The 23,376-nt window shown below is 50.5% G+C and overlaps 4 protein-coding genes and 1 pseudogene across 5 annotated transcripts; all 5 read right to left on the bottom strand.

Moving 5' to 3' along the window:
• Positions 1 to 510: 510 nt before the first annotated feature.
• TEOVI_000169300 (target of rapamycin (TOR) kinase 1) lies at positions 511 to 7,809 on the bottom strand (the record flags this gene model as incomplete). Its single annotated transcript, XM_067224895.1, has 1 exon — positions 511 to 7,809. The coding sequence occupies one exon, from the start codon at positions 7,807 to 7,809 to the stop codon at positions 511 to 513; it is 7,299 nt and encodes a 2,432-aa protein (XP_067080996.1).
• A 1,113-nt stretch (positions 7,810 to 8,922) lies between these two features.
• TEOVI_000169200 (uncharacterized protein) lies at positions 8,923 to 9,639 on the bottom strand (the record flags this gene model as incomplete). Its single annotated transcript, XM_067224894.1, has 1 exon — positions 8,923 to 9,639. The coding sequence occupies one exon, from the start codon at positions 9,637 to 9,639 to the stop codon at positions 8,923 to 8,925; it is 717 nt and encodes a 238-aa protein (XP_067080995.1).
• Positions 9,640 to 10,116: 477 nt separating this feature from the next.
• Positions 10,117 to 11,001, bottom strand: TEOVI_000169100 (legume-like lectin, putative; the record flags this gene model as incomplete). Its single annotated transcript, XM_067224893.1, has 1 exon — positions 10,117 to 11,001. The coding sequence occupies one exon, from the start codon at positions 10,999 to 11,001 to the stop codon at positions 10,117 to 10,119; it is 885 nt and encodes a 294-aa protein (XP_067080994.1).
• A 412-nt stretch (positions 11,002 to 11,413) lies between these two features.
• Positions 11,414 to 22,579, bottom strand: TEOVI_000169000 (Concanavalin A-like lectin/glucanases superfamily/SPRY domain/HECT-domain (ubiquitin-transferase), putative; the record flags this gene model as incomplete). The annotated part of the gene is made up of 1 exon (XM_067224892.1): positions 11,414 to 22,579. One exon carries the CDS (start codon positions 22,577 to 22,579, stop codon positions 11,414 to 11,416), a length of 11,166 nt encoding a protein of 3,721 aa, XP_067080993.1.
• A 174-nt stretch (positions 22,580 to 22,753) lies between these two features.
• Positions 22,754 to 23,374, bottom strand: TEOVI_000168900:pseudogene (annotated as a pseudogene). The gene has a single exon. A coding segment is annotated over exon 1 (621 nt).
• Positions 23,375 to 23,376: the final 2 nt, after the last annotated feature.

Genomic DNA, 23,376 nt, shown 5'->3' with positions numbered 1-23,376 from the left:
AAAAAAAAATAGGTAAATAAGGAAGCTCTTTAGCCGAAGAATGAGAACCCCCATGAAGATATTCGATAGGAAGCCGCGATAGACACACAACGGGGATCGCACAGCATTCCCCATTCACTTGCACATCCAAACGCATGAATACAACACGGTAACGAGGATGCACCACCTAATTCTTGGCTTCGACGAGCACAACCCCCAGAAAGAGGCGCCATGCGTTTGATGGTAACAACCTGCTGGGGAGCAGAGCACCCACGTCGGGTGACCGGGTAGGTACGACAGCATTTTACCACTCACTAGCACTTTCCCTCTTTCGCATATATTTTTTGGCTTTTCTCCTTCCTTTCCCAAAATGACTCTCTCCACCTTCCTCTTGCCGACCCCCCTCCACGGGTTAACAACTACTTGCCTCGGAAGCAGGCCAGCGCACAAAACGTAAAGTACTTACGTATGTGTGCACGCGTGTGTGTACGCGCAAATGAGTACCCATTAGTTCCTCTGCCCGCCGCTACACTACCAGAAAGGGCACCACCCGAGGAAGTGAACGCAAAGGTTTTCGTCAGAAGTTGCTTCTTCAATCAACCTCGACACTTGTTCCTCCACTGTAAAACCATCGCTGCCCTTACCCTCCTGTGATTGAGGAAACTCCAGACCCCTTAACTTCCTTTTAATACGTTTGACGACACTTTTAGGTTTGCGAGTCTGACTAGTGTCCTTTTCGATGTTGGCATTCACGCGCTGCTGAGTGGTTGCTCGCCGTTGCACCGACAACTGTGACAACTGCAGACTCCCCACGCTGTCCTCCTCAGCAACGTTCGTCATGGAGCCTATAACCGAGATTGTTTGTACCGATGAAGCGGCTTGGCCGTTCCCACTAAAACCCTCAGCCTCATCACGCCACCAAGACACCAAGGGGTCGTGAACAAATGCCTCAAGTAATGCTAAGAGACTACCACCCTCTTCACGCAAAACATTCATCACTGTGTGACACCCATGCCGAAAGAGACCTTCTATTCCCCCCATTTCCATTGCCTTAACCAACATACGAGTAAGTCGAAACGGTACCTTTTCAGGGTGAATGCTTCGCTGCTGCGCCACTTCAAAGCAGTCGCCGAAGTCAATGTGCACCACTCTCCCGCTAAATGCGTGTATCATAAGGTTTGAAGGGTGACGGTCACCCAGTCCTAATATATGCCCCACCATAGACATGGTGGCGAGTGAGCAAACGTATGTCGTCCTCCTCTCAAGCCACGTCTCCGCGCTGGGAGCTTTCACCCAGAAGGAGCGAACGAGATCCACTCCCTCAGTTCGCTCCAACGCAAACTCAAACGGCTCCACACGTTGAATGGCGGTAAGATAGTACAGATTGTCACACATACTTCTCATAAGGTCAAGCTCCATCCTAATACACCTGGGATTCACTCTATAATCCTCAATGATTTTGTTCAGTGTGTCGCAGTGGTCCACCCAACCTACCAGTCCAGCATTATCGCTAAGAGGGGTGACTGAGTACGTCTGGATAAGGCAGTCATGGCGCTTTGCAACCGAATGCTTCTCAAGAATAGTGTTGACAAACCCAAGTAACTGCATAACCCTTTCATCCAAACGTAGATCCTCATGACCCTTCAGCAAGAACTTGTAGATCTCGCCATTCGACCCGTTGATGTAAATACGCCGAGGCCGCTGTTTTGAGTTAAGCACCTTCAGAACATTCTGAAAGGAAGCAATCAGGGGATAGTTTCCGTCCTCCCTGTACTGACCTGGCACAACCAATGACAAGTTTCTCCCGTTTTGGTGCAGTTTAGGGCTTACCAACTGCAATGCCAACGATGACATTCCACTAATCTGTTCACGTATTCTTCTCTCTATAGAAACAAAAATACGTCGTGCCTCCTCCATAAATTGTTCATGGCGAGAAGAAACAGCCCTCTCAACATGGCAGCATGCATTCTCGAGTGGTTGCCTGAGCTCCGCAGCAAACTGCGCCTCCGCCATTGTCTCAGGTCTCTTGAGCTGTTCCAGTAACGGTCCCATCGCCAACAAGAGATTCTCTGCGCTTCTTTGTCTTTCCCACTGGTATAAAGCTCTCCCTAGTTCGTTGATCCACAGCTCGGGCCAGAGCACAGCGCAGCGAACCAACTCACGGCAAACAAGTGCGGAGTCTTCGACCATCGCCTTACCGTTCTGGTGAATCTCCGCAATTCGAGCAAGTACTCGATGAGAACCCTTCAAGGGCTCCACACCGTCTGCCGTACCCTTCCCCTGATAACTTGAGTGGGCGACGTTCAGGCTGTAGAGAATGGCTTGCGGATGCCTTCTTGCGACCAACACGAGAAGATTATAAACAGAATCCGCTACGGTACCGTTGGGTGAAGATATACGCGCTATGATCTGCGGAATCACTTTGAGCCACACAGTCGGGTTAACCTCCTCAATTTCCTCCTTGAGGGTCGAGCCCACCTGCACAGCCAGAAGAGGTCCATACATGAACCAAAGGGAAAGAAACCCAAGGGCATCTTCTAGTTCCTCGGAGAGGGACACACTCCGCAAATAGGCACTGAGGGCCTCCATGATGTGGCCACTTGCACCCGAGGAGTCGGATCCGTCAGCGGGTTTGGTAGCCGCCTCACGGTGTACACGCGCTAACGTGCGCCAAATCGAGCCGTTGCTTTTGTCCAACTCAGTGGCGCGACGGAGGTGATGAAAAATTTTTTGCAATTCGTCCTCCGTACGATGTGCCTTCTTTTGATGAACCAACCACTCCGCCAATTTGGCGTGACAAACGGCCATATCCTCTCGTTCCCTACTGACGTGCTGTGCTCCAGAGCCCTCCACCTTGCTCACGTACAGCTGCAGTCTTGCAATCGCTGAGTCCCTCTGGTTCGTTTCATAGAGGTGTTGAAATGATCCCATTGCAACAGCGGGAGTCGGTATTCCGTTTTCTATAGCAGACTCTATAGATTGGTTGCCAAGTAACTCGCGTAAAACTTCAGTGGAGACACTCCCTTGACCATGTGCACGGCTCAAACTAACAAAACGCAACCACATATCGATCTCACTTGATGGAGGCACCAAAAGGGTATGATTCGCTAGCGTGCCGGGCCACCCCTCGTAAGCCATTACGGACAGTCGGCGCTCCCACAGTTGCCTCCAATGCATGGCGCTCTGTGGATCACTAGTGGCCATCGCAAGCTCTTCCAGCTCACTCAACTGTTGAATGCCGACGAAAAGGTCATATGCACGATCGTAGCTCTCCGCAACAAGAGCGGACAGCTTGGAGTCGACGCGCTTGCGGCACATGTCGATCAACTTCTCCGCCTCACGGAACCTTTTTTTACGCGCTGCTAGCGTAGCCTTATAGAAAAGAGCGGTTGTCCCTGTGTAGTCTTCGTCAGACATAAAACTCGTGATGTGTTCCATATCGTCCCAACGTCTCAGGAGCCAAGCCGCGTGGGCGCCCATCGACGCCAATTTGGAGACTTCTCTTTTGCTGACTCGCTTAGAGAACTGCCTCCACATTTCCAACACGCGCGGGTACTCACCTAAGGCATCGAGTGCCCTTAGTAAACCAACCATGTTGGAAACCTTGTTTGGTTCCTGCTGTAAGCGCCGCTCGTATGCCTGCAGGCTTTGCGACCACCACCGCAGCTTGTCAAAGAGGTGCGCATCCATCATTTGGGACAGCTCTGTCACTTTTTTCCCTGTTAATAACGGTAGATTCTGCCGAATGAATTTAAGTATGCCATTTGCGCTCTCTCGCTGTCCAAGAAGGTTACAGAAGTAGATACTTTTCTCACAGAGTTTTATAAGATTCTGCCAATCCTTAACAGGAAGAGGCTTTGGGCAACCTCGAAGAATACTCCGCTCGTACTCGCGAACCGTCTCAAAAAATTCGATCTCAGCGTAATGTAGTGCCTTGGAGTACAAATTGCAATTTGCACTACTCTCCATAAGAACTTGGCGGTCGAAAGGGCAAAAGTTAGAGGAATGCTTTATGCTTGCCTTCCCGCCGGCGCTTAGACGAATCCCCTGACGCTCCATATGCTCCGACAGGTTGAGTAGCTCTTGCATAACCTCACTGGGTACCCGCAGCCCGCGCAAAACCTCAGTGAGTAACCCAACCACCTCACGTTGTGTATGTTCATCCATGTCGGCATAGCAAGCGGCAAAAGCGGAGTGCAGCATCTGTCGTGCAAAGGGCTCATGCAGTTCGGCAAGAGTCAGAGCACGGCCATGTGAAGGAGACGAGCTTGATCGCAGCAAGTTCACTGCAAGCTGCGGTAGCCAATGGTTCCAATCTTCGTCACTAGCCTGGTCCCGCTTCCGGAGGTGAAACCGGAGAGAAGCGTATGCGTCGGCACGATCCTTTAACGGTGATGCGCTCGTCCCTGCGGTGAAAGGAAGCGAAGGTGCACCACCGCCACCAGCTTTGCCCACGCCGTTCGATGAAACTTCAGGGGCCCTCTTTCCATCGATGGCCTCATAAATATCATGGCAAAAGCGACAGTACTCCCCGCTTGTCTCCCCGTAGCGGTCTGCTACCGCCGGTAAAACGACCAGGACAAAGTTTTCGAAGTTCTTCCCCAAACTTCCCGCGAGTGTGCACAAGGCCTCCATCGCGGAAAACCCCAGTCTCCCCTCATCGCCCACCCCATCTCCGCCGTCGGATTCCCTTAGCACACGGCACAGACAGTGCACGCAGCGGGAGGCGTGGAAACAGAGATCAGGTAGCCTCTTCGTAAAGCAAATGAGTGTTTTCACCGCAACAATCCGACACCTAGATGGCACAGAAGTATCTACAATGATGTTGCACACGACCGGCAAGACGGTATGGAGGTGGTCCTCCAATAGGGAACCCATAGCCGAGAAGAAGTCAAGCACAATTTCACTGGTTTCCTCCACATTTTCTTCCACAAGGACTATTATTGGACCGAGGAGAGACGACATATACGGTCGAAACTCCTCACGAAGAGAGCAGCACAGCTCCTTTAGCAACGCTAAAACCTGCCTCAGAACGGACAGGTCGGTGGCAGAAATGAAGGAATCAACAGTAGATGTGATTTCCTTAAGATGAGGGCGAAGATGTCCCTTCAGAATGCGAACAAGTGAGATGAGGTGCACCAAAATTTCCTCCCGTTTGCGCACTTGTACTCGAGCTTGCTTTTGGATGGAAGAAATCACCTCACCGTAGAACGAAACAAGACAGCCGGGGGAAAGCACCTCCAGTGAAAAAATGCCAACGATAACCTGCACAGCAGCCACACTTTGATCCTCTGTTAGTGACGGAAGAGAAAGAATATGCAAGACGCTCCGCACAACCGTCTGGGCAATGGTATCTTCACCCTCAAACGGAAGGAAAGGTACCAATTTCGTATTATTGTTAACACGAGACCCCCGGAGGATTTCCTTTACCCGAACAGGGTCAACAGCACCAATTATCCCCATTAACTGAAGCACATCTTTCCTGACAGGCCACAGTTCTTTAAATCCACCGTGCAATGCTTGAAGGAGCACAGGAAGGAGTTCTGCGTGGTCCTCGTAAACGTTAACGTCCTTTGTCGTACGAACGATATCACCGAGAGCACGTAGCGCCTCCCTTTTCTTCGGTAAATGTGACGAATCTAAGATGTGTTGAACAACGATGGGTCGTATTCGAGCACAAACGCGAATGTCGTCACCTTCAGCATAACGGACGAGTTTCCCCACACATGACAGCAAAGCTGCGCAGACGTCCGCTTCCCGCGTCCCATCGCTCAGTCTTGCTGCACACATGTTGAGCAAGGACGATATATAAGGCTTACCCAAGCCAGGCGCAGATTCAATTATGGCACCCAGCACGGAAAAGGCCTGCTCTTGCTTCTTCGCATGCTCGAAGTATTGCATTTCGGTCACACACTGCACCATAATTCTCCTTAGCATAGGATAAACATGTGCTGGGTTCCTACGCGACACCCGACCAAGAAGACGGACAACCGCCAATCTGTTCTGGTGTTTGTCATGCAAGGCAGGAAACAGAGACCTCACAACATCACGGAGAGCAAGCGTATGGTCAAATTCCTCCGTAAAGTTTCTCAAAGTGTCAAGTCTGATGTCACTCTCCGGGTCTGCTACCGCAGCGTTCACCAGTTTTTTGATTACTTTGTTGAAAAGTTGAGTATGCTCACAGCCGCTATGTATGACAACACCATCAGAAGTTTGCCTACAAGGCGACTGCGGGCCTAGACAACCAGATAACACAAGCTTAAAGCAAAGCTTTATTGCGGCACGTCGAACCTCTCCGTTAGGGACCGAAACGTAAGCAACGGCCGTGTCACACAGAAAGGGCAAAGTAGGATACCCAGCAAACTCGAGATTACTTAGAGCGCTGAGAATCTGTGCTGCGGGACTGACTCCTCCATCGCACAAAGCACCCGCGCCGCCTGCGTTACACCGGTCGTCTCGCAGTTGTTTCTTTGCTACCTCCAATATCTTCGACAGGCATGTGGACCGCAGTTCGGGAAACGCCGCACAAATGCGGGCAACGCCCTTCGCAAAGTCAACAGTAAGCGACCCGGAAAGAATGGGTGCAAGAATCTGCCGCAGGTACGGTCGCACCGCCCTGGGATTCACTTCTGCGAACGCAGCAACACACGCAATGGCCCCCAAACCGCACGCATCATGCCTCCCTTGTTTCAGTACCTCCTCAATATGACGCATTGAACAACCAAGAAATGCGACTATTTGATCTGGCATAACTCCTGCGAGCTTTCCCAGGGTTTGGAACACTAACGGCTCCAAATCTTTTTCTGTCGGCGTCTGGAAGACACCAGAAGCCGCTTCCACAACTTTTGCAATAGACATCCTCTTAAACGCCTCAGTGTCATACAGTGCAAGTATAGTTAACGACTGTAGAAGCTCCCGCCTCAGCTCCAGCGTGCTGGTGAGCGTCACTTGCTCACTGACATATTCCCATATCTCATGAACGTGAGCAACCGATGTTTCTGAAAAAGTCACAGCCGTGTCGCACGCAGAGACATTGCTCGTGACGGATGACATAACAGCGTTGAAGCAACGAATGGCACCAGTGCGGCGCTCAGGGGCACCTGATCTCAGAGCATCAAGCGAAGCACTTAAAAATGTTTCATACCACTTTTTGATTCCACTCGGATTCATCGATGTATACATAAGCAACAGAACGTACCGCAGAGCTGTTGCCGCGCTTGCCTGAACGAGATCCGAGGAACTAAGAACTGCCGGATGAAGACATTCGGCAACGACGTCGAGCAACGGTGCAACAGTCGACGGGGTGCGCTTAAGGAGCTCCTCAAGAAACAGGCACGCAGCAACCTTATCCATTACTTTGTCCGATTCCCGAAGATCGGCAAAACAAATTTTCAGTCTGGACTGTGCAATTCCTTCGGTAGAAGTGCCACTATTGTTCAGCCAGAGTCCCCACACCTCTGCAGCCATCCTCGAGACGCTCATGTCAGCACACTTCACAGAGTCTTCCAGAAGCCTAAGAAACGTCTGGTCCAAGTTGTTGATGGCCTCATACTCCACATCTAGGAGCGTTTTGACACACAATATCGCGGCACGTTGAGTCTCTGGTCTCCTAAAAAGCTGTCCTATTTGGGAGCTAATCCAAACCGAAAGTCTCAAGTTGGCCTCCCTGGACTGACATTCGGAGTTACTTTGGAAGAAGCCGTCACCTTGGTCCTTAAGAACGTTTTCCAGCTTCGAAATAGTAGATGACAGCGTCGCCAACTTCCCAGAATGTAATTCGCTGAAAATGGGCTGTAGCTGGCTTGTTAACGGATGGGCGCAGCCCTCCATGTCACTGGCCCCCCGATCTTCTGAAAAGCCACCCCCAACACGAAACACAGACCCGTATCTAAATTCAAAATGTAAGGGATCAAAAAGCCGAAATCATACACAACGGTGTCGGAAGCAGCAGCAAGGAAAAAACAACAAGTTAGCGAGAGCAGTGCCAAAAGGGGTACGGTGTAAATATGTAAAACAAACAAAATCTCCGCTAAACTAACGATCACACGCGACGGGAGGTGAGTAAAGAAAAAGAGATACAGAGATCTCAGGTGAGCGGCCGAATCCCATCGCCACAAACAGGAACATGGGTAGACTCACAAAGCCCTACCGCACCCTCCTCCTCTACCTACACCCTCCCCAAGGCCAGCACAGTCACTCCTTCGCTCATCCCCGAGTCCCTAGAGCACATCACATCCCAGAAAACTCAGGAGGTGTATTGCGCACCGAGGTCAGAAAAGCGTTCCCCCTTACCAGGGGCCCATGACAACGTCGGGCACAAAAGAAAAAAAAGAGATCGGCCGCATGAACGCACTAATCCACGGACATGCAACCAATTTCTTCTGAGCACAACCCAACTGCAAACGACAATAGTGGTAGCGTGCCGAGCACGGTGTAACCCCAAAGAGTGCCATCCTCTCTCAATGCAAAAGGGAGCGCCACCATTGCAGGAACCCCCGTAGTGCCTGGAAATATTACCGAAGAAGACTACACGAAGGCGTTGCGTTGTCAGTGCCCGATACAACTAAACACCTTTGCGTATACATTCTCCCTCCCTTTGTGATTTAAACGTTGATTTCCCCTCCCTCGCCCGTTAAGATCTACGAAATCTTCTGTCATGGTAAGAACAATTTGATGAAGTTAACCCCATCATCCCCTCCCTATGTTGTGTAAATTTGGTATGCACGTGTGCACCAGTGCATGTGTTCCACCATTCTTCCCGCTGTCTTAGCCGGTACAATCAGCCGCCATAATACACCTCCAATAAACATCAACGCTACATAGTGGACCAACAGAAGGTGAGTTATCAGAAGTTAAAAAAGGGGGGTGGAGACGTAAATACATTTCGTCCTGTGATTGAACTAAGATTCGTTAACAGGTAAACACAAGTTATGCCATCCCTTGTTAGTCTGCTTTAATGCTATCGACTCGCCGTGCCTTGGACGCCGCAAGGGAGTCACATACATCACCCCATCCGGAGTACACACCGAGAAACCCACTAGCTGTTACACAACAGTACTGCAGAGTCTTGTAAGGATTGTACCATGGCACCCACTGGTAGTACATGCACATGTCTAACAAGCAGCGCATTACGGAAATGACCTTTCTTCTCAAAAATGAGGAGCGCTCTTCAGAAGTCTTCTCCCTCCATTGAGGGGATCGCAGTTCCAACCTCAACAAGAGGACTTCGTCTAGAAGCAGACACGTAAGCGAAAGCGACTTGAAGAACCAATAGGTATGTGACAGACGTGACCGGCTCCAGTGTCTCATTATAATCATCTGGTAGTAGTTGAGGTCACCCGTCATTTGCTCAAACGTCCGCAGGAGGAAAGACAAGCCGAACAAAAACCAGTGGAAGAGCGGTCCCTCCTTCGCTTTAAACGTTCTCAGGGCTAGACTAAAAGAGGACGGGTAACGGAAGTGGTTCCCAAGCATACGACCATTGATAACAGCCATGGCAAACCCCGCGTAAACCTCTTTCGTCGCCTCATCGGAAGCGTTAACCATCCGCAGGCGAGTTAACCCCAGCATACACTTCAGCACTAGGTCGATACCAACGCCTTTTCCCAAAAATGCCTCCACGCGCTCACAAAAGACCTTGAATGTCTCGCTCCGGTCCATTAGTAACGTCCGCTTGCTTATCTTACTACGTACCGATTGAAGAGGTTATTTCAACGCAGGCACAGGGAGGAAAGGTGTGCAAGTAAGAACACCGGAAAAACGCCAAGAAATCCTGCACGCTGGGGCACGCGCAAACTTGTCTGTTGAACGCGGTAGGCAGAAAAGCCACACGCACGTTTATGCGTACTCCATCGGGATATATAAAATGTAGTGCACAATTGAGCCGCACATCCTTCCTCAAACGAGGCCGAGTTCACAAGAATAAGAAACAGAACAAATACCAGAGGGGAGCGCAAAACATAGGAACTAAAAACTTCACCCGGTACATGCATATGTGGAAGGGAGGCGTACGCATGCTAAAAGGAGCAGTCCCCCCCCCCAACGACTGCACGATGGCACAAATTGCACTAACATGGACGTTCAACACCGTACAACTCTACCCACTGCATACTTCTGAACGCCCACACCTGACATCGCTTAGTCACTTAACTCCTGTGTAACCTTGTTGTCCTCCTTAAAGAGGCGAGCCTGCGCCGCGAGGCTCTCCTCCTCCGCATGATGAGTTATATTGGAAAGAGGAGTCATGATTATGCTGCGGAGTTCATGGGCTGCTTGGCTCAAACCTGTGTTTGCGGCGGTGACACCAAAATAATAGCTGCTGTCCAGCGGAGGTGCAGGCCCAGTGGTACAGAGGACAGTGCTGTGAGGAGCGCCCCAAGTATCTTGTTCACGCCCCTTCTTGGTGAAGTGCACTGTGTACAGCACACGGAAAGTTTGGTTAGTGTACTGAAGTGTAATAGTCAGATGCTCAGACCCGAGGCGTGGCACGCGGCAGTAACCGTGTCGTTTACGTGTCAGGTGCTGGGTGTCTATGGTGGTAGTACCGTTGTTAACAACCAAAGAGATTTCATCAGCATGAGTCAACAGGACTCCAACGCCCGTAAAGGACGGCCGGAAGCCAAAAAATTGAGTCTCATTGCGAGTAAATCGGTCAACCGTAGTGTACCAGATGGCCATACCACTGCCCTCAGACGCGGTCGTTTGCGAGTCACGATGGTGCCTCTGGACCTGCAGTGTGGCGTTCAGTTCAAAAGCCTCCATACGGTTGGAGTGCCGATTCCAAATGTAGCCACTGACGTTGCGCCTACCTTCCGTCAGACGAATGTAGTTATCCGTCACGACGGTGTTGAGTCCAAAAGACCAAAACCGCATGCCATGCTCCCAGAAGTTCCGCAAAATGGGGGGGAAAACCGAATGAACCTGTATGTAGTCCGTGCCTGGCGTCCCACACACTGTTCCAGCTGTCAGCAAGAAAAGCAACAATGGCGAAAACAGCGTCAAACGTAATGGGGTCGGCGGCATACCTACAGCTCCAGAGAGAGGCACAAAAAAACGATGGAAGGTAAAAATAATGAACGACAGTGCGGCATTGACCATATCGAGTGGCGGTATTAATGGGAACTATGGCGACACATTCCAGAGCCTTTCTCACTCGCTTTGCTAATGTTTCCCAAAAATCAACGTGTTCACGACAAGAACGCGGAAAACACCAGAAAATATACAAAGATGCGACTCACCTCCCCTTGCTTCCAACTGACTACATTGTCAACGAACATACACACACGACGCAACCAGAAACCCCCTTCACACGAAATCAAGACAAAGTAGGGGAAATTGTGGCACAACTGTATCTCATTGGCTCCTGTTTCTTTTATCGCCTGTCCTGGGGACAGGGGAATGCTGAACCGGCAAGAAGCCAAAGAGCCAGGCTCGCCTAATCACTCGGTGTGGTAGACTCAGCCTCGTCTTGTCGCGCGTCCTCAACACCTATCATAAGCTGCGGCGCCTCCGCCTCGTCCACTTCCGGCGGATTAAAATCGGCATCAATATCGGCACAGTTTTCGATGCTGTAGTACAGCTTGGCCTTCATCACTTCAAGAGAAGAGTAGTCAGGAAGCTCAAGCGCAAAGAAGCATGTCGCAGCACGGGGGAGCGTGCTGTCCGCATCATCCGACGTTAAGAGCGGCAAGATACGCAATTTTACTGGAAGCCTGTCACGCCCGGAGACAAAGCGTAGGAACAAACGGCGCTGCTGCATCGTCGCGTCTTCCAGCGCCTGCCACAGTAGCTGCACACGACGGTCATCGCTGGTTAGGCCCTCGTACACAGTACCCCCCCTCAGCTCTTCGACAGTATAGTCCGCTTTCCCACAAACGCGCTGTTCCAACTCAGAGGGGGTCAGCAAACAGAGCACAGTTTCCGGTATCACATTGAGCAGACCCTCACGTATCTTCTGTAGCTGGGTATTGAACTCGCTCATCCGCGCGGCGGAGAGTGCATCAGCATACTCCCCACAACGATCGAATGTCACCCGCATCCCACTACCACCAGCGATTAGTTCTTTCAAAGTGCCATCACTCAATCGTGTCGTGAATGTCTCTGAGTCAAACACCTCGTCATACATGTCGCTTGATCCAAGGCGGTCATTGAGGCTGCGGAACTCCCGTATACACTGCAGGCAAATCCGATCAATGTCATCGATATCTGACTCCGTTATGGGGTAGAAACACAGGAACTTCCACACAAGAGGAGGGAAAAAGAGCCCCAACGGCTCGTTGTTTCTTAAAGCACCTCCCATCAACTGGCCGACAAAGACGTATGCGGAAAGCTCCGTATCACTCAATGCGGACGCGGCGGGAACGAAGGCGTCACGGTAACTCCCAGTGTTATGTACGTTGTTCGCAGTGGGCACAAAGAGAGGCAGCTCTGTGCTCATGAGCTCCCGGCACATCTCACTAATATGCTCGCGGAAGGGACCGCCAACGTCCTCAGCGCCCTCACCAAGGAATACCACACTCCAAAATCTCCTGTTTGTACAAAAAATACGTGGGTTCTGATCTGCTACAAGCGAAAAGGTTTGACCGAAGACAGATGACATCCACGAGGCTTTATTCGCTCGGGCATTCACTCGATTAATAGACACACGAAAATGCTCACATCGAACATTTGTTTCCCGCACGATGTCGTCCACCATCTCATTACGAATAGAAGTGAAAATGAGGGTTCGGCACATCAGAAACAGTTTGGTCGAGACGTTAGGGTGCCGCGTATCTAGATGAAGTAAGGGAATAACAGTCTGTGCGACACGGGAAAAGGCAACGAGCACTCTGTAGGCCTCCAAAGCCTTCTTCACCGAAACAGATGAATCACGAAAACAGTCAGCGCAGACATCCTCCGTAACTTGTACAATGCTCTTGCCGTGCTGTCGACAGTATTGTTCCAATGCAGCGACAACATTTTCATAAGGTGTTAGAACCTCATCCCTCAAAAGCTTGTCAGCTGACAGCCAAATGCTCCGCAGCGCTTGGAGACGCAGCAGTGTGGTGGATGGACGTAAAGTAGAATAAAACGCGTCGATCCGCTCATTCCAAGAGTCAGGGACACCTAATGCGCAGAAGCCTTCAGGTTTGTACCTTAGAGTGGAAGAACCGAAGTTGAACATCACCTCGTTTCCAGCCCTCATGGAAACAGCAGGTTCGTAACTGAGACCATCCGGAAGGCCCGTGAACGTGCAGTCAAACAAATTCGTATCGCAAAGAAGACGACCATTACACGAAAAAATCATTTTTTTCGCAACCAGGTCGATCGCACAACCAATAACATCACCAACGACCCACCTTCTTGACGAGGTAAAGGGCTCAGCCTTACCGTCGTGCCACTTTACACGCCTAAAAAGATCCACAGACCACGAGCCGGCTGTATCACCAACACTGTCTTCCCGCGACTCATTCGACGACGACCATCCAATCTGCATGAGTCCTTGGGAGCGCAACATAACTTCGTAGTACCATTTCCCCCCGGTCACACGGCAGTTTGCCCTCACAGTGGCAAAGAGCAGCCCCGTGTTTCGCACGTGGAGCAGGCTCACCTGCACACCCGACGTGGAATGGAGAGAGACGTGCGGTGGTCCCAAGCGCTCCGTTGAATTCTCGAAAGGATTTGCCTCCTCATGGAAAAAGGGAGGTAAAGTAGTTCTTCCGCCGGACGCGAAGTACGCGGCAAGGTCGTGAAAAGCTCGTACCTGATTGTAAGGAATTAATGTCCCCAAAGTAAGGTTCGCTGGATCAAGGGGAAAACAATTACGGGGCAGCTCGTATTCAAAGTGCGCCCCACCAAAGTTAATGGTAACCCCTTCTGCCTCATCCAACACGAAGAGGGGATGGTATATCACTTCCTGCTCACCGGCGGCCCTGGCACCAGCAGCCGCAGTGGCCTCCACCTCGTTCTCACCAAACGGGAAAAACAGTCCAGTGTCCTGACCGTTTACGAAAAAGGAGCAAATCTTTTGGGCACCATCCATCACCACACCTACATAGTCTTTAGCCTTCCAAATACGACGGGGTGCAACAGCAACATTTTTCACTCCATGGTACGTGCCCGTTTTACCGTTAAACGCCACGAAAGTCTCTAGAGTTGGCAAATCCGTCCAACTATGTGTCCGAGAAGGAAGGACACCGATAAATACATCACCCGTTGACATCATGCGAACTTCAAAGTACCAACGCCCACGTCCAAGTGGCACGTCTGCAATGAGTGAGCTTCCTGAGAGCTCACTACAGGCCAAAATTGTCTTGTTTTGATTCACGCCAACTCGAAGACTCTCAACGTGGAGGACCTTTTCCACATTGACACGCAATCCTTCGCGGCGTTTGTAAAGGTTGCGCTGCTCCAGCCTCTTGCGCTGAAAACGGTCAGCATCCGCACTGGCATCGTACACCCTACCCAACACCTTCTTCCTTTCCTCATCAACGAGACTAAGACATTGCTCAGCATCACTGAAAGCAACGTAAAACTCGGAAACAACCTGCACGAAACGACTGTGGAGATGCTGGGGCCCCACAGCTTGACGGAAAAGTCGCTCCGACATCCGCCGAAGATCATGCACGCATGTTACCGGGGGCATTGGTTCAGCATACTCCAACACATGAAGGAACAGGTCCGTCAGGCACGAAAGTATGAGACGGCGTGTAACACCGACGTTAACTCTAACAGCATTTTCTAAGCCACCAAAACACTCCCTCGTCCTGAGAAAGGGAACTCGCTCCATGCCTTTTGCCGTTACTGCGGAGAGAGTTGTTCGAACAAGTTGAGCAGCGGAACGTGCTACCGATAGATCGTACAGAACGGCGATCTTGTACCCCCATTGCGCAGCAGATATATCGATGCGCACATCTATGAAAAAACGCGATGCGCGTATGCACAGAGAGTTCAGTGCATATCCTGGAGCGTGGGCAATAACGGTAGAAAGTGTGTGCTCTGCACAAAAGGTTACGAGCATGTTACTCGAGCAACGCGTGTCAAAATGTAATTCATATTCTCGCCTACCAGGGACATGCACCTCATGGGCTGTTTCCAGAGCAGACTTGAAGGGATGCGATGACTCTAGTACAAGCATCTTCTGCTCCCGCTGAAGCACATCTACAAGTTCCTGCATCGCATAATTAATTATGCTAATATTTTCGCGCATCGCTATGTGCTGGAGGGCGTGGCCAAACGACTTGAACAGATTAGCGTCGCTGGAATTCACTACAAACTGAACCATGCGACGAACCTGCTCCGGTGTGAGACACAGCTCCGGCTCTGGAGTCCGACTCATTAGATGAGTTGTTATAGCTACGGCGTAGTAGCAGATAAGTTGCCTATCAAGTTTTTGGATGGCGGCAAAAATTTGCTCCCTTGGTTGGTCCTTTCGCTTAAACCAAACAGCGGAGACACTACTGTCCTCATTGACAGTTTCAATGACGAAAATGCCACCTTCGCCGTTCTGGGTTGTCAAGTCAACCTCGGGGTTGCAGACGTCGCCAGTGCGACCATGCCCGCTGATCTGCTCAAACCATGTAACCGCCCCAGTGATAGCAAGACTGGCATTCAATCTGGGATCTGCTGTAACAGCCTTTATCGTTTCGCTGGTACACTCCAACCTGAGGGTGCACTGTGGAAGCCTGCCGTCCGACCGCATTGCTGTCAGCCGGCTTACCTCCTCACTCGTCAGCGCACAACTATAGAACCTAACATCCCTTATGCCCCCGTTAAGTCGGGTTTCCTCGTCGTCTGCACACCCACCAAGATGCAGTCCACTTTCAAATAAGCGACCCCTGAAGGGGATCTCCATATCACACTGAAGAACGCCACACTTATAGAGGGAAAACCTGGACTCCCCCTGCACCACCGTTAACTGCACCCATCGTGTCGTACTTGAATATCCGATAGGTGCCTTGCAGAGCGAGGGTCCGGCATCGCCCCGCCGCATCCACCCACAGTAGAAAGAAGAATCCTGAACGCGTGCCACCAGCTCCCATTCGCCCTGGGCAGCCAACTGATAGAGTACATCCTGTGTTGCTGTAACGTCAAAAAGGTACAACTGCAAATCAACGGTAAACTGATCCCCCAGCGAGTGTTCAAACGTAATGGACACATAACCCCCAAGGAAGCGGATGCAATCGGTAAGGGAGTCGCACTGATCTACAGACACATTTTCGTTCATGCCATCTTCACTTTCAGGACTAAAGATATCGTGCATATCATACTCAGCAGTCTCTTCCGCTTCGTCGGTGCTAATATCCTCGTCGTCAGTGGTAGAGGGTGTCGTACGGCGTCGGGCAGACATGAAGTCTTCATGATGGTCACCAAGTAGTTGGAGAGCTGCATGCGGATCATTCCCCGTCTCGTCTAGTGCCATAAAACAAAGGTCAATATTGTACCCGCGCATGGACAGCTCTTGAGCAAGACGCGCCCGCAGTTCCCTGGCACTAGCACCAGGTGGATCGCCCACCTCAGGAATCGCAGGAGGCTTACTATCATGGCTATTGCCGTTGGAAGCAGAATCAGTAGCACTAACCGCCCTCCCCAGCAAGCAGTTCTCAATTACTAATCTCTCCTGCAGCAGCACTTGGTATCCGTCGGGTGTACTTTCCACATTATCCAAAGCCCTACTCAACAGAGGGATAAGTCCGGAAGCGGTCGTAAGAAAACCTCTCTGAGCGCACTGCCAAAAGATGGCGAGCACCCTATAATGTAGAGATGTCTTCAAGGTTACGTCTTCCACTTCCCGCTCACTACAGAGCGACTGGGCTAGCTGGAAAACGTGAGTCAGCTGAATTTGGTGAAACATATTGCCTGTCTGAGGAAATAACGACGAATCATCCCCAACGACAATGTCTGCTCGCCGCAAAGACACGGTTTGCCGCTTCTCCTCGCACTCGATCACCTCGCACGTTTCATCTTCAAGAGAGTAATCCACCACCGTGGCGACTAACTTTGTGTGCTTCGATTTATACACCACGATACGATCCCCCGGGACAGCGAGCCGTGATGCGCCATTGATTATACGAAGGGCGAGGGATATGTTAGTATAATCGGATGTATCCCCAACACTTTGGACGATCCATGCATGCAACTTCTCTCCCCAGTAATGAGTTGAATTGTGACAATTCATGCGCTGTAGTAGCGCCAAGGCCGTCCAAGCTTCAATGGGAGCAAAGACCTCACCCACGCTTCCCAACTTCCGAACGGCACCCCACTCAAGTTCCCGAGCCAGCGAAAGCAACGTCTCAAGAAACCTTGGATACTGGTCATCTTCCACAATCGCCTGTGGTGGGGCCAAGTTCATGAAACTACACCACGCTGTGATGAGGGAACAACGCAGCCTCGAGCTACAGGTGCGGTCTGTGAGGGCATAATTGGTTCCTTTTTGCAGAACTGTCACCACACATTGGACACATGGCGTGAGGATCTCACCTTGTGCAGGGGTGAGCACCTTGGCCAAGACAGTCAAATGGGAGCACAGAGATGTAATGAAAGGCTCAGACAAAGGGAGCGAAATCGCACGATCGATCTCCGCACATATACATCCAAAACATTGTTCAAGACGGGCCCGGATGTCTTCAACTGCACTGTCGGGTGAAGACGACGAGTCATTACGGAGCTCAACGGCACAAAGAGCAGCGCGAAGCGAAAACATGCGAAATACATCCCATGCACGTTCCCCAATATTTCGCCTTGGGGGCCGAGACACCTTTAGCTTGTCAAAAACAAACCGGTCCCGACCGAAATTTACTTTGACGAGTCCTCTCCCAGAAATTCCAATCAACGGGTGCAATTGTTGTTGCAACACGTGTGCTGTGGCAACAACGTATCTTCCATTTTTGGTCCAGTAAAGCTCCCTTGCTTCAGTGTTCCAGCCGCAACCTACGACGTCTCCGATGCCGAACGTGCATCCCACAGGACGACCCAAGGTGTTACCTTCGTAAAGTACTCCTTCACTGCTGTGCAGAGCATACGAATCGCCGTCCCAGCCAGGGAGTCGCGACACGTTATACTCGGCGGGGCCGACACCGATACAACAATTTGCACCCGGACACAAGTCCACGATTTGTACCTCAAAAAAGTATGAGACACTCTTGCGACCCAGCGACCACTCACATGGGGCCACAGACGTCCCCCTGCACCCTAGGCCCTTCAAAGTACAACCAGAGCGCCCAACAACCAGTGAAGGCGCGGTTCCACCAGGAGAAAGCAGTGTGGAGCGAATAACCTCGGGTATGTTCCCGTTGAGAACCGAACAACCGGCCGTCCTGCGGTTCTCAAACCGCCACAGTGTCCGGAGCTTCGTAGCCACATCGCCTCTCATTCTCTGAAAATCTGTTACTCTAAGCTCCGAAGTTAACAATGCCAATAGGGTGTCGGCCCAAAGATTGCGCTCCTCGCTACCTACGGCGCCGACAACCAGTTCCAAAAGCTGAAAGAAAGCACCATGGAGTCGAAGAAAATCCTCCTTTGAGCAACACTGGACGCTGTCTGCATAATGCCATCCCGTGAACGTTTTGGCTAAAACAGGAAGAACAATTTTTGCCAGTGGCTCGCTCACCCTTGCCTCTTCCATAAGCTGTCGAAGCAAAAGCATACCGGAGAGGCGGTATTGTGCACGCTGAGTTTGCTGTGCAACAAGACGATCAACGCTGTCACGACCCATTTTCTTGTCATGAAGAAATTGCACAATGATTGCGCTCATATCCCCAACGTCGGCGTCCCGTTGCTGAGGCAATTTCGTCTTCAAAGAGCGCAGCGCTTTCCAAATCTGAAAAAAACGCCTCCATTTCTTCTGGGGGTTCACATCTTTCGCGTAACGTCTAACACGAGGCGTCCCTTCGGTCCTTGACCCACATATGGGCTCAAATCGGGCCAAAAAAAGAGCCCTTTGCCCAATAACCTCAAGATACTCAGGGTCCTCTTGACGTATAGAAAGAATCAGTGGCCTCATGTTGTGCACATGCCGAAACATTGGGGACAAGTTTTGCTTTGTTGCACGTCTCAAAGATTCTGTTGGCATTAGTAACGCACAAAATGATGCCATAAGTAAGCATTCGAGCTTCATCAAGCGGCTATCACGAAGAACAAGCAGCGCTCCAGGGTCCTCACGGCGCAACTCTTCAACCACCTTTGAAATAGATCCCACTCCTTGCTGCAAATTTTTGATGATTGCATCTCTCTCCGATCCAATCTTACGGATTCCGCAGGACATCAGCTGAAGGTACTTAGGATCCACCTTGACAGTTACCATATCCGAAGAAACCAGTAGCGAGCAGCCAATGCGACACAGCGCCGAGGTAAGTGCTACCCCAAGGTCGTAAGGGAGCCGCTCGCTCCCTGGGAGAGCCTCAGTAAGGGAAAATAAAGCCTCACGGCACCCCTTCAAGTAGGGTACGCAGTTCGCCTGCACACTGGTGGGTAGAAGCGAAAAGGCGACGCTGAAGGACGGTAGAAGCGAGCCAACAGTACTATACTCCATGCATGTGACCAATCCAGACCAACAGTTTTCGGGCTTAGTGTGAATGGCCTTAAGAAAAGATTCAATTATTTTCTCGCTCGTCTTCAAAAGAAGCTTCGCATACGACGCGACGTAACCACCACAATCGCCCCCGCGTTCCTCCACAGTTTTCGCGAGCAGAATCTCTTGGAAGACTTCAAGACATCGACTTACACTCTTCACAGCGTCCACGGCTTTACCACGACGAGAGATCCATCGCTCCACCTGAAAAATCTCCTCCGCCATTAAAGACGTGCAAAAGAGTTGGGCACTCTCTGCATTCGTGATCAGAGAGCTTGATGCCTGCACCGACTCATAATACTCGAGCAACGACCGAAAGAGCATATCCTCCTTCTCTGTTAGCCTCGGTCGCCCTGCCTGCCCCTTAATAAAAGCAAGGCGGGACCCTCCTGAAAGCAGGCACCGACACGTCATAGAAAGGAGACCGGTATCGAAGAAAGACTCCTGGAAAGAAAGGCGCAGCAACGCATTCCGCGGGTCGGTCGCCTCACCACAGCACTGTGCGACATTTATTAAACTTTGTGCATCGGGGAAGGGGGCTCCAATTTCCCTTTTAAGGACCTCAGGGTCTCTCTCTACCCTATAGAGCAGGTTCGCGTGAAGCAAAGAACACAACTGCGCAGCGTGATCTCGCTCCTTTTGCTCCAGCAACACAACTCGTATAAGTTTGAGTAAACCTCCCAAAAGTCCCTCCGACGCATCTACGACAAGTGTGGGAAGCTGCACGAAGCACGCGAGTTGATCAATGAGGCACCGCTCGGAACTTACAACCCGGCCAGCGTAAGCCGAACACTGTGTCAATAAGTCCCTCTCGCAGTCCCAAATGCTCTTGTACGTTTCTTTCAGAAAGAGATGGTGTTGCTTGTGTAACTCCCACACTAGCAGGCGCCTGGGATGGTCAGCAGATGACGCATAACACACCAAAGAGTGGCGCAGACCGTTATACGCAAGGTCCTTAAGCGCCGTCCGGCTTGGCAGGTCGACCCGTACCTGGAACATCAGAAGCAAATTGTGCACCGCATACTCGCAAATCATAAGGCACGGCCCGTCAGCAAGCACAGCTAGAGCAACATATCCTGGCGAGCTAGAAAAATATATACTGCCAGACGACTCGCGCCACGTAATCGGTGCGAACTCATCAATGTACCTCATCGCCCGGGGTGGCTCAACAGGAAAAGTGTCGACACTGGACCAGTTGGCTTGCCCGTGGTGCAAAATAGTATGACTACCCCCAGGGGCATGATCTGCTATAATATCACCCTCCCCCTCGTCAAGGGGATAATAACCCACAAGAGTCGCCTCTGCCCCTGTTAAAGATCGCCTGCCATCCCTGTAAAGTTGCGGGGCGGGTCGATAGCAGTTCCAAATGCGCACCTCAACCAAAAAGCCGACAAATGACTTCCCAAGGCAGCACACTGCATCACTTATCGCTTCTGGCCACACAAGCGCAGGCGCCTGTGCAACAACCGAGTCATTGACCCATAACTCCCAGGAGTTACCCTTAAAAAGAAGACCCAGGTGCCACCATCGATAACAAAATGTTGGCTTCCCCGGAATATGGTAAGAAACAAAGGATACCCCAAGGTGTGGAGTCCTCGTCCCGCCCCGCAATAGCACACCATCTGAAGTGGGTTCGATCTCGATCAAAATCTCATCTGCATTCTTATCACCAATGGATAAAATCGCCTGATTATCGGAGCAGTTACATGGATAGACCCACAACTCAATGCTAAATGGATGAAAATTTTCCTTCAACGTTACTCTTCCAACTGATATGCAGTTTGTCTTGGTAAAATAATAGCACTTGTTCCTTAAGGGCCATGAACAAGGGCCTCGCCTCAACGCATGTTGCGAACCCACCTGAAACTCACTCCGGCTCTTAGACAAGACTACGTCAACATCACCACTAACCAAATAGCATTTGCTGTTCGACAGCCTCGATGCTTTGCTACACACAAGGCATGTCAGAGTACTACCGTAAACATCAAACACAACATCGCGCGCGGCGGCTGAATTGTCATCAAAACAAAATGATATCTCCGACGTCTCTGGCTGTTTGCCTGGCTCACGATCCCACCTCTCCATAACGTATCGAAGGCCCCCCGTAGCAGATGAAGACTGATAAACCGCCAAAAACTTTTTCTCATTGCAGTGAATGATGCGCGCGCCTTTCCGCGACGAAATGTCAAACTGTTGTCGAACCTTGAAGCGGGTCCCCATCATGCCCAACTGGTCAAGAACCCAACCACGGGACCTACTACAAAGAAAAAGTTTCTCATCATTGGGGAAGCAATACACTGGCACTGGGTGGACAGAGCAAGGTAAGTCGCACACTCGGGTTAAGAAGCAATCCATTTCTGTTCGAACACAACCAATACTATACTGCATCGGGGGAGTGCGGTAGCATTTCTCAACCTCCTTGCTCTTTGGCACATGCAAAAGGCAGTTTACAACAGCACTAAGTTTCCCGCAGCGCAATGCCAATGAAAACTCTGCAGAACAGAGACGACGTCGTTGCTCCGCCGTAAGCACGTCCACGTTAGCACCAGACTGGAATGACTGAATAACCTCAACACATTGAGAAATATCGGATTGGGTGTAATCCATCCTAAAAATCATAGCCTCCACGCCCTCGACAAAAGCATTAAAAAATAACCTTATATCAGGGCAAACAATAGGGCCTAGTAGGGCAATAGACCGCAGAAACCCGGGTTTGTTCGTTTCCTCTCCGGTCATCAACACAAACGATTCCACAGCTCCCAGCATTTTTTCACGGATGAACTCTGATGTGGCGAGCGAGCGCCTGAGCTTGATGGAGCGAGTGGTATCCAGCTCTTCAAGACCATTGATCCGCTGATCAACAGCACTTTTGGAATTCTTTATAAGTGATTGAACGTACCGTATAGCATAAATTGGAACACAAGACAGTAAAGAAATTTCAACTTCAGTAAGTGAAATTGCAGAGCTTGGTGAAACCTCATTTTTACGAGGAATGTCCGTGTCTAATATATCTGAGATGCTAAGAAGCCCCCAGTCGCCTAAATCTTCTTCCATCTTTTTTTTTTTGAAAGAAACAGAGGAGACGACTGTGAAAGTTTTTGAGAAAAGATTTTTAATAAAGCAGAATTGCACCCCCAGTCTCTTCCTACTGCCACACGTATTAAATGTCCATACGGTCGTACAATTTTGTAATAAACAACAACAACAGTAGCAGCAGCACAAAGCATGCTAGCAGCGACTTTGCGCAAAAATAGATCGAAGATAATCGACAGCACACGTGACCATTGTAGTATTAAAAGACTCAGGTAAGCTTTTCAGATGCACGTCGCACATCTCACAGGCAACGAGCAGGGCCCCTCTAGCAGCAGTTTCAGGTAAGAGACACCACCTTGTCCTATACAGTGCACGTACCAAATTCAGACACACCAGTACTATTCTTTCGCGATTATGCGGAACATCATTCAACCGCACAATTTCACTCATCTCCGAGCGCAGACATGCTTCAACAAGCATGAAGTTCTGTCTTACCGTCCCGTGCAGCACCATCTCAAGCCCAACGATGTCAGACGTTTTCATCCCTTGAAAATAATTTTTGAGGAAACTGTTGCCAGAAGGATATGAAAGCCATTTACATGAATATAATAAACAACCTGCAAGAAGAACGTTAGAGGGCACCATTGAACCAAAAACAGTCCTGTGATAATGCAGAATCAATACAGCATGTCTGCTTAATGATTGCGGAACATCGGAAGCAAACAGCCGATCTATCACCTCTTTATCGTCATCACTTATCGGGGGCGTATCCATGTTACTTTTTCCACTAGAGAAGCTGCCTAACGGGTACAAAGAGA

Source organism: Trypanosoma equiperdum (assembly GCF_001457755.1).
Source record: "Trypanosoma equiperdum strain OVI genome assembly, contig: ctg_399, whole genome shotgun sequence".
Taxonomy (NCBI): Eukaryota; Euglenozoa; class Kinetoplastea; order Trypanosomatida; family Trypanosomatidae; genus Trypanosoma; species Trypanosoma equiperdum.
This window is presented reverse-complemented; position numbering and strand designations above follow the sequence as displayed.